The 12227-nt window shown below is 41.3% G+C and overlaps 1 protein-coding gene and 1 pseudogene across 1 annotated transcript; both read left to right on the top strand.

Moving 5' to 3' along the window:
- Positions 1-499: 499 nt before the first annotated feature.
- On the top strand, positions 500-1604 carry LOC147991168 (uncharacterized; annotated as a pseudogene).
- Positions 1605-1777: 173 nt separating this feature from the next.
- Positions 1778-3373, top strand: LOC147991169 (uncharacterized). The gene has a single exon (XM_087538556.1). The coding sequence runs from the start codon at positions 1778-1780 to the stop codon at positions 3371-3373; it is 1596 nt and encodes a 531-aa protein (XP_087394682.1).
- Positions 3374-12227: the final 8854 nt, after the last annotated feature.

Raw genomic sequence — 12227 nt, forward strand, 5'->3', positions numbered from 1 at the left:
TTAACAAACGATCAAAGGGAGGTGAAAAACGCAAGGAGTAGAGCATGCCATCAGAAGAGAAGTGACGAATTAACGGTGGAGGTCAGAGAAACAATGAACGAAAAAAGACGCGAGAGGAGCGTGCAACGCCGCAAAAGCATGTCGGTGAATGAGAAGGGGGAGTCAAGTGCACAGAGGAAGGCCAATTATGACCGAAGGAAAAAAACACCGTGCAAAGAATGCATCGCAATAACCCTTACAGACCTAGCAAACTCAGACTCTGAATGTCCCACATGCCCAAGCCGCGCATCACCCATCTCGCGGGCCGCAAAAGATGATTCATCTGATGGCGATCCGGGGACGAACATGCCGAGATACTCTGTCGGTGCCAATGGTATGAATTTGCGATTGTCAGTTTCTTATGCACATTCTCAGCATGTCGTTCTAACATGATTGTGTCTGTTGTCGCTTTCTGTACGACGACAATGCAGAAGACATCGATGTTTTCCAAAGCGGCACCATGCGCCATGAGCAGGAAGCACATGAATTGATTGATGAGGAGTACTACATGTTTTGCAATGAAGGTATTGCAAACCCTACACTATGACACTTTGGAGCTCTATTGTTGTCTCATTTATTTGTTGTTAGTGAATTGTATGTGATTTTTCAACAAATCCCCGTAGGACCCGATAATGACATATTGGATGATGATGAGGAAGCGAGCAAGTCTACCGATAAACTTAGCGAGATTGATCCATTTGACACTGTCTACTCAAACATTCCAGACAGCACTCACGTCCTGAAACTCGACAAAAATTGCAAACACTGTAAGGCCAGGAAGTTTGAGTCTGAGACTGACGGCTTCTGCTGTCGCAATGGCCAGATCCATCTTAAGCAACTGGAACCAATCCCGGAGCTTATGAGGCTATGGTCCAGCATGGATGCAGATTCTAGACATTTTCGGGAGAACATAAGGTTCTTCAACGGGCATTTCACCTTCACAACCCTTGGTGTCAGCCTTGATGAAAACTATACAAACATGAGGTCTGGGGTGTACACATTCCGAGCTCACGGCACCATCTACCACAATGTCCATTCGTTCGGGCCTAGCTCACGTCCAGAACATCTATGACGACGACCCTAACCTAGATCATCGTAAGGCGGCCACCAAGCAATTAGACCAGGATGTCGTGAAGAGGTTAGTAGACATACTCAAAGAAAACCCATACTCCCGGCAATTTAGGAGTTTGGGTGCACACAAGGACAACTTCGATGATTATAGGATAGACCTAAACACTGATAAGAGGCTTGACCAAAGAAGATATAATAGACCGGTGTCATCTGAGGTCGCTGCAATTTGGTTTGAGGGCACTGACCTAGCAAAAAGGTTTGACCGCAGGATAACACTTTGTGGTAACAACAATGAAAGGCATAGTATACGTGTGACCTCAGGGGCATACGACCCGTTGTCTTATCCATTATTCTATCCAATGGGGGAGCTAGGTTGGCATCCGAAGCTACCCAAACGTAATGTTCATTGGGAGGTTGTACAAAATCCTCGTTTGTGTCATGATGATGAGGATGATGCAGGTATGTCATTTTGTGTCCCACTTTGTTTCAAATAATTTCTTGTTTTTAAAAATAATGCTCACGCGATCTGAATCAAATGTGTGCAGAGGGGAATAGAAGGTTATGCGTCTCCGTTAGAGACTACTACTGTTACATGCTGCAAACAAGGCATGTGATCTTCGATCCAATACTCTGTGGAGCATGCCTACTGCAGCAATGGGCGGTTGACATGTACATCAAGATTGAGAGCTGTCGGTTGAGGTGGTACAGGAAGAACCAGACGCAGATCCGTGCCGATTTGTATAAAGGAGTTGTTGATGCGATAACATCGGGGGAGACACGAGCAAGCGCTGTTGGAGTGAGAATAGTTCTCCCTGGAACTTACCCTGGTGGCGACCGCGACATGAAGAAGAGACATATGGATACCATGGCAATTGTCCATACATACGGGAAGCCTGACATCTTCTTGACCATGACTTGCAACCCTAAATGGGAAGATATAACAAATGAGTTGCTTCCCGGACAGACGGCGCAAGACCGACCTGATATTGTGGCTCGCATGTTCTATGGCAAACTAGAGGCTATGAAAGATATGTTGCTCAAGAAGATGGTCCTGGGTGTTGTTGTTGCTTATGTTTACGTAGTCGAGTTCCAGAATAGAGGCCTCCCCCACGCACATTTTTTGTTGATCATGGATTCAAATTATAAGCTTCTTGTCCCAAAGCAGTATGACCGAATCATTTCCGCAGAGCTCCCAAACAAGCAGAAGTATCCTGAATTGTATGCAATGGTGGTAAAACATATGATGCACGGACCATGCAGTGCTCTCAACCCGAAGAATGTTTGCATGCAAGATAATGAATGCAAGTGCAGATACCCGCGGCCGTTCAATGATAACACGATACAAGGCAAGGACTCATACCCAGTTTATCATCGTAGAGACGATGGTAGACGCGCTAAGGTTCGAGGGAAAATGTTGGACAACCGATGGGTTGTGCCATATAACCCTTACCTTCTGCAGATGTTTAATTGCCACATCAACGTCGAGGTCTGCTCTAGCATAAAGGTTGTAAAATACATTTATAAGTACATTTATAAGGGCCATGATAAGGCTTCTTTTAGCATTGACCAGCCAGACGCTGATGGTAACATTGATGAGATCAAGATATACGTTGACGCAAGATGGGTCACCCCTCCGGAGGCTATGTGGAGGATATTTGGTTTCCCACTGTGTGCCAATTACCCGCCTGTCTTGCAGTTTCCTCTTCATCTCCCGAATATGCACATGGTTGCATTCAATGCACAGGCTGACTTGAAGAATGTTGTATCCTCCGAGAATGCTTCAAAATCCATGTTAACGGAGTATTTCAAGGCAAACGAAAAACACCCTTGGGCAAGGCATATATTGTACAAGAATTTCCTCAGAAGCTTCATGTGGGAGAAGAAAAAGAAGTTCTGGAAGAGGCGGGTGGAGCGTTTTCAAATAGGTCGTATCGTGTCTGCCAATCCTACCAAGGGGGAGCGATACTACCTTCGTGTGTTGTTGAACCATGTTCCGAGGAAAACATCATTTGAGGACTTGCTCACCGTCGACGGCGTGGTATGTGGGAGCTTTAGAGAGGCCGGTGAAAGGTTGGGACTCATCGAGGCAGACAACACGCTCGACGACTGTCTTACTGAGGCGGAGCAGTGGGCTATGCCATGTTCTCTTAGGAGGCTCTTTGCAACAATATTGGTGCAGTGCAGGCCAGGCGACGTGCGCGGTTTATGGGATAGACACCTCAAGCCTATGTCCGATGACTACGTCGGACACGCACGTCCCTGAACGAGGTGGAACAGATGGTGTTGCTTGACATTAGGGGTATGTTGCAGTCTATGGGTAAAGACATTATTGATTTCGCTCTTCCAACGATCGATGATGCGTTTGACCCAACCGAGGGCGAGGCCAGAGAGATCATCGAGGAATCAACTGTTGAGTTTGACGAAAGTGACACTAAATTGTCATCTTCCCTGAATTTTGAGCAAAGGGCTGCATACGACGAAATACTAGCGGCTGTTGAATGCGGTGATGGGGGTATATTCTTTGTTGATGGCCCTGGAGGTACGGGGAAGACCTTCCTCTATAGGGCGATGCTCGCCAAGGTGAGGCGCGAGGGCAAGATTGCTATCGCTACCGTGACGTCGGGTGTCGCTGCTTCTATCATGCCTTGCGGCAGGACTGCCCACTCAAGGTTCAAAATCCCACTGAGTTGCGATGATGGAGCGTCGTGCAGCTTCACCAAGCTGAGTGGGACCGCCAAGCTGCTAAGGATGGCCTCATTGATACTATGGGATGAGGCCAGCATGACTAAGCGACAAGCGGTTGAGGCATTAGACAATAGCATGCGCGACATCATGGGAATACGCGACCGACCCTTTGGAGGAAAGACTGTTGTTTTTGGCGGGGACTTTAGGCAGGTGCTTCCGGTCGTCAGAAGGGGGTCACGGGGCCAGATAATTGATGCAAGCCTCCGAAGTTCTCATCTTTGGAAGAGTATGCGGCAGCTTCGGCTCATCACCAACATGAGGGCTGGTAATAACACGTGGTTTGCAGATTACTTGCTCAGGGTCGGTAATGGCACTGAGGAAGCCGACGACCAAGGCAACATACTACTCCCTGATGATATTTGTCTACCATCTACAGGCGAGGTTGACGACCTGGAGAAGCTGATTAACCACGTGTTTCCAAGTCTAGATGACAACATGGCAGATTCGAGTTACATGACATCTCGCGCAATCATTTCCACGACAAATGACAACGTCGACAATATAAACATCCGCATGATAGAGCGTTTCCAAGGAGATGAAGTAATCTACCATAGCTTTGACAGTGCGGAGGACGACCCATATGGCTACTACGCTCCTGAGTTTCTAAACGGATTGACTCCCAATGGTCTTCCTCCGCATGCACTCAAACTAAAGCTGAACTGCCCTGTGATACTTCTAAGGAACATTGATCCAGCTAATGGTCTGTGTAACGGGACTAGGCTTGTTGTTAGAAGTTTTGAGAGGAACACCATTGATGCAGAAATCGTGATTGGACAACACGATGGTAGGAGGGTCTTCCTTCCTCGAATACCTCTATGCCCATCTGACAACAACATGTTTCCTTTCAAGTTTAAGAGGAAGCAATTTCCTATAAGGCTTAGCTTTGCTATGACGATTAACAAGGCTCAAGGGCAGACCATCCCCATTGTTGGTGTGTATCTACCTAATCCAGTGTTCTCTCATGGTCAACTCTATGTTGCTTTGTCTCGAGCCACCGCGAAGAGAAACATTAAAATACTTATTCAGAAGGAGAAACCAAAGGATAAGGCCAACAAGCAACATAACAACCCGAAGAAGCGTAAAAGACCGACCGTGTCCTTGCTGACCTCAATGAAGAACATCGTCTACAAGGAAGTACTTACAGGCTGAAGTCTGGTCTTATAAGACCTGCTGGATTTATATATGCAATTTACTCTTTCGATGGTCAAGAATTGTTGTAATTCGGTTCTATGACATATTTTTTCATTTGGTATCTTGGTTGTTAGAGGTATACACCAATTAGTTCAAGTAATAACTGCATTTCAATAAATTTATACTGTGTTATGTGTAATCTGACATTGTACATGTCACACAGCGTACTGTGTTATGCGTAATACTAGAATCAGAAATAATGATTGGCTTCATGAAGATCTGCATCATGTTTAATTAATTTTTTACCTTTATCACTGTTATTTGCTTTCCACTATCGCAATGTTTCTGGCAATGTACATGTCACACAGTGTACCGTGTTATTTGTAATCTGAGATTCCGAAATAATGTTTGGCTTCATATAGAGCCGCTACATGTTATATTTACTTTGTACAGTTTGATTAAAACCTGTAGCATGCATGTCATGTCATCATTTAGCATGCAGGTTATATTTGATACATTGAATTTCAGTGTGTGTGATACATTTATTTACATGCTCATTAAATGGCTAAAATCTTACATGTTGGCCTACTGCCTTGAGTTTTATGAGTGTGTATGAGTGTGTAATATTTCTTTTGTTCCACCCAGTTTTAAATGCTGTACATTTTTCATGTACAGCTGTAGCTATCAAGGTTTCTTTTTATTTATTTCCCTAATTCATGTTTATTTTTTGATGTTCTCATTCCTCTTTGAATAAGGAAATTGAAGTAAATGTAAGAGCTGGCACAAACTTGAATGAAGTGTTAATGCATTTGAAGAAAACAGGTTTCAACATAGTTTTAACAAAATCCCGTGTATAAGGAAATTTTAGAAGTGTTTTTGAAAAATGTACAATACGTGCATGTTAACTATTTTATTTGCTTCCTTTTAAAAACATTCGTAATCGGTTTATCACACATGAAATCTTAAGACAGGTTATCTTTTTTGTCTTGTAATCATATGGTAGGTTCTACTCACCGAATCACAAAATTGATCCCATTAATTAATATTTGATTGTGACCAAATTGGTCGATTTGTTTACCGATTTCGTATTCAGAGCTTCCTAGAAACGCTTATATATTGATCAACCGTTCCAGCGACCTTACCAGACCTCTCTTGAACAAGTTAAACGATATCTTGACACTCCATCCTCCTCTCACATGGCGTCATCCAACAGTTCAATTCGCTTCAGCGATGATGCTGTCGAGGATATTCGTTGGCAGGAAGAAGAAAGTGAAGATCTCGGTGTACTGGAAGATCATGACGGCACTACGCTGATGCGTCCCTTTGGTAAGGGTAACACACCAAAGCGAAAAAGGCTTAGGATGCATAATCACGTCGAGCCTATTAACCTGCCTATTAGTAGAACATATCCCGTTACGAAAGACGATAGGGAAGAAGGTTTGGGGGACGGTTGGGGTACTAGAAACGATCAAATTCTGCAGCCAACCAAGGAGAGCAATAAGCTGATGCAAACTCTCATAAAGAAGATCAATCAGTTGGAACATATGTTTGTGAAGCACATGCAAGCATGCGACAGGAAGACGGAAATGCCTTGAAAGGAGCAATCATGAGGATTTATACAATATTCTTTACAGCTTTTTATGTTTTATGTTTCAACGCTCCTCAAGAGCATTTTGCATTGTAATCGATTTGGAGTCAAACTATGAAAGTATGAATAAAGAACATATATTGTTTAATGCTTGCTTTCTTACTCTCTGTTTTTTATCTTCCCTTTGAGCTTTGTCGCCTAACATGCTATAATTTTCTTTTTCTTACATGAAATACGTGGTACAAATGCTGTAATCCGTACCTCCCTCGAAATTTTCTTTTTATTACAAATGGCATTGACTGCGTTTGTGCTATATTAACTAACTTACGTCACAAAATGCACAGGCTTCTCAATTAAGCATGCTGGTTTTGAAAGTGCGGCTGTTACTACGATGTGCATACATAATCAAATTAAAAAAGAGATGCCAATTAAAAAACAGATCGAAGTTAGCTTCTCACGCGCTTACTCAATTGTGCATGCAACCGCGACCAATGAATCAAGCCATCAAAGACCCACTAAACAAATTATTACTATTGCTAATAACTTCAATTTAATTTTTGGTTACTATTTTAAAATGCCCGTAAAATAGTCGTTGCAAAGTAACACAACGACGTCTCATCACATGTAATAAAATCAAATATGTTGGGATTTTATAAAATAACATGTAGTATTATAAAAGCTAAGTAAATAATCTATTTTTGAAATTGCAGCATGTTGGTAATTAATGGTAATTAATGGTAATATATTAATTGCGTGACTACACTTACCTTAACACACTATCACCTTAATTATTTTGACATATCCAATTATTGCGTTCCTAACTAAAAATCTGAAGTCATCATTATATTCCCGCAGTTTGTTATATTGAATATAGCGTATTCACAAGCGAAAAGGAAACAATGATACTGGTGAGATAGTTGACATGATTTCGATCAGATTAAGAATTTCAAATATCTATAAATAATTAATTGATTCAATAAGTTTTAGCAATAAATTTTTTGTTGCCAAAGAACTCTCATAACTTACTATTTATAATAGTTTCGATAGTAGAGGTTTTTTTTCGCTAGATGGCCACATGCAAATATTGAAAGAATTTTGATTTTCCCGCCTGTGGGCCCCTTGGACTATATATATAAATGCCACTACTCGTGCCCATGCGCCCCTCTATCTTTGTTTAACACTTCATCCATTAGCTCCCTGACCATGGTGATATCGTACAGCTCGAGGCCCTCGAGGAGGGTGATGGCGAATCCACCGGATCCCATCATGCCTCTGCCCTACCATCCCTCCGATGAACAGGCAAGTGTACAGATCTTCATGCACGCCTATCTAACATCACCGTTTGTTTATCCCATCATTTCGGGTTATTTTATGTAGGTACCTGAATTTTCAAAGTGTACAGATAGAACATATCTATCAAAGATGTTGGACCATTCGGGCTAAGGTGATGTGGAAGTCCCATATCAGGGTGCATGCAATGGGAAACCCATACTTTCGTTGCATACTTCTGGACCAGGAAGTATGAGATTAGTGATCACTAAATATAGCAACCTTTTTTAATGTATATACGCATGTGTTCTAAAGTCTTGTTATCTTAATTTTTAAAAATTTCTAGGGAACAAAGATTGAAGCAATTGCCTTCAGCAACCAAGCTTATCGATTCAACGTCATTCTGCAGACCGGGCTAACATATGACTTCAGTAACGTCGGGATAAACCCCAGGGAAATGCTAGATGGTCACTTCTGGTATCTATGCATGGAGTTTGTCATTGAACTAAATGCTATAACCATGGTTAGGACATCGGTGCACAGTATTGCATCAACAATCTGTCCACCTTTTTTCCCACAACTTGGTGCCATATCCTTGCTACGAGACAAAACCATTACCGGTGCAACATCTTTTAGTTTGTTTTTGCATATTTATCGATTTAACATTTTTTCTCACCCAGACTTATTTTTTTCCAGATGTTCTTGGTATTCTTGTCTATGCTGGTAGGATACAACATAGGTGGGATTCAGTATATAGATGGCAGGTCCATTTTGTTGAGATAGGCATCATGAATTTTCGGTAAACTCCAATCAGTACTTGAGGTTTTATATGATTATTAATATTTGATAGTTGCCTACCATCAACATATCTTTATCATTGCAGACGGGAGATACTTTTTATACGCCTAAGTCAAGAGCATGCTGGTCGTCACTTGTACCACTTGCAGCGCACTGAAAATTTGTTCGACAAAATTGCAGTTACGTACATACAGGTAAACCGGAGGGATAAGTGCGTGGAGACTATGAGGGAGAGCACATTCTTGTTCTCCCCCGACATTAATGAAGATGTTCATCATCTTCAAGGTAACTTCTATAAAGTATTTCGATTTTATGGCTTTTTGTTCTTTTCTGTATTACGATGTTATTAGTACTAACAAATTGTTTTTTCGTAGATATCCACGAAGCCTGCTTAATGACACTTAACGAAACACTATCATACGTCAATGCTTCAGTTGTAGCCAGGAAAAATGGACAGTAGATGACTTTGTTTTTCAACACGGCTGAATAAAAAGCTCATTTCCCTCAGTCCTTTTATCTACATTTGGAATAATAATGTATTCACACAGAACAATCATTTCTGTTAAAGTGTGTTTTCTTTTTGCTTGTCAACTCTAAGTGTAGCCATTATGGCAGTATGTATTTTTTGTATGCGTACTTATTTCGGGATATCTGGTTTTATACAAAGGTTGATTTTTTCTGATTCGTTGAGATTGAACTGTAAATATGGCATGCCTTAGGAACAAAATATTCAACTATAAAAAGGGATAAAGATCTGATACACCCCCGTCACGTGTTTTTATAATTAGAAAGAACCATCTACGTCTTAAAAATGACTTGATATATTTGGCAGGCAATAAAAATCATTAATAATATATCCGTTTATATATATGCTGCATCGACATCCTAATTGCCAAGACACCTCAGTGAACGATCACTCACGCGTATCGATCAGCGATGGAGCCCATCATTGGAAACAATGCGCCGGCGATCCAGGTTGTGGCAGCGCGCAAGATATGATCCGTCCGCAGCTCAAAATATTTTATACTAGGAAATGAATAATATAGACATGCACGGATGGAATGATATGGGCACCTTCCATCTGCCTTAGGTACCATCCGATGCTGAAAATCAGGCGTAATTAAAAGTTTGCTTATTATTTGGCTTTCAACAATGGAAGTTGCCGTATTATTTGGAAGGCAGATAAGTCTATATGATGCAGCTGCCAAACAGGAACTTATCCCTTCATATAACCTCCGACGAGCTCCTGTTTCAACACCCACCCGAGTCTTCACCAATTTTCGATCACTCACGAATCTCATCAATGGAGGCTGTGCACGAGCCAGTTGATGTTCAGCTCGCACCAAAAGAGGCTTTGCCCGCCCCTCTGGAGGTTGCGGGCAACGTTAATGCCGTAGAAGATGCCGTCGAATACATTTTTCAATTTATCACTGTTGTCCAGGACGAGGAGGCACTAAAGTAAGTTGTATTGCTCTTCATATTACTCTCGTACACATCAAGCTAGATATCAGTTGGGCAACACAGCAGGCTAGACATAATTAACCATGATAGTCCACTATATTATGTTTGGTTGTCTAGGTGTTATATATTTTAGTGTATATATTTTTTGCACTGTTACACCGTTGTTAAATATTTTATGTGTGCCTCTGTATCACACCTTTTTACCTATGGTACATGTGCCCATATTATTTTTATACATCTATAACATTATTAAAGACAAAATAGCTACCAGGTTATAACATTATTAAGTAACTTTTTTTACTGCTTTATATTATACAAAAGAGTTAGTCTAAATGTGATACAGAGATGGATGGATGTTATTTGGTAAAGATTGGTCTGCATTTTTTGGGCAGCACAATCTGGATTAGAAGCGAACGACCATATCAGATTGAAATCAGCCTACGGATGCTCCAGGAAACAATTAGCCTTTTTGGAATAATTCATCCTGAGTGCTTCAATTTTGCAGTTCGTAAGCTTGCGAGCGCTGAAGTAGAGAGCACTGCAGGTACAAGAATGCTTGGAAACAAACATTTTTTCGACTTGCAGTTTCATTCTCTGGCACGGGCCCTCAGACACTCTTCGATGGAGCAAGAAACACGCACCACAGTGCTGATTGACAATGCCATTGTTCAGCCGTTTCCTAAATATGATGTGTTCAACTCTAACATTGTAAGAAACTCATCATTATAATTTAATTTGCTTATTCTATTTTGTACTAACATGTGTCTATTTACGACAGTATCTACTACCATTTATTTCCGTGGATTCTTCATACGGACTACTTGTAGTCGGCAAGGAAACTAGGAGGGTTCTCCCAATTGATCCATCAGTCGACGTCTATGATGGACCATACAAATTTCATAACACTAAAACGAGGAAGGAAATCACAATGTTGAAACAAGAGTTCAACAATGTGTTGCAGATGAGGATCCCTGGTTGGATTACCAATCTCATGGACTGGTCAACGCATGGCATCTCTTCAAACGGCAGGCGGTAATATAGTAAATCGATCACACGCGTTATAAGCCGACCGTTATAGTTTTAATATAGTTAATTTTTTTGTAACAGCGAAGACTCCGCTTTCCTTGTCCTACAGAAGATGGCCCACCAGAACGGTACTACTAATTCTGGCAGGAAGACCACTCACGTAAGTACACAATAACGAGGTTTATCATGTGATTTATTTTGCAGCAATTTATAAATTACTATTTTTCCATCTTCTCTAGGATTCAATACAGCTCAGAAAGAACCTGCCGGTCCAGATGTTGACGATAAAAAACAATGAAGCAGCTGGAAACATACCAGATGAAATTAAAGCGGCATTGAGGGTTTTGAACGACTAACTATGGTCCATTGCATTTTCGTATGTCGCAAATAAATGGCTACTGCATCTTTGTTAGGGATCGTATTGAGAATTATCTATTTGGCAATACGGATATCTATAAAATGCATTGGATGGTATATATATAGGTTTAAATACTTTTTTTGGATATATTAAACATTTGTTTTGCGATGCACCCTATAACTCCCGTGCATTAACGTCAATTATAACAGTAAAGTCATGAACTACATAATTGGCAATACGAACTGTATATAACTAACATGTCAATGCCTACTTATCAACATCAGCGCTAAAATAAAAGCACTTGTCATAAATCACGACGCTCAGCTCATTTCACTTTAGTAATAAGAGTAATGAGAACATAGTTAAGGCGATAAATGTCAACTGTCCCCACACAGAAACCTTGAATGATTTGACACACCAGCCGATGCAGCTATGGCCAACACTTCTTGAAGAAGGGAATAGAATACCCATCAGGGCCAAGAGGCTGCCTTCGGGTTGGCAGAGTTAATGACCTCCCAGATCTTCATCAGACAAAGGATTCATTAAGGCCTCATTCTCGGTGTTTGAGATCATGTTACAATTGTCCCATAGAAAGGGAGAGATAGAGAGACCACCCTACTGCTTAGTCCTATGGTCCATGAACCTAACACGATGGTGCGCCCATGGCGCGCATGGAAGGATATTGTTCCAATTGGAAAATATAGCAAACAATACATGCATTATTTTTCACTTACTAATCTT

The sequence above is a fragment of the Triticum urartu genome, chromosome 1A (genome assembly GCF_056163025.1).
Source record: "Triticum urartu cultivar PI428250 chromosome 1A, HENAU_Tu73, whole genome shotgun sequence".
NCBI lineage: Eukaryota > Viridiplantae > Streptophyta > Magnoliopsida > Poales > Poaceae > Triticum > Triticum urartu.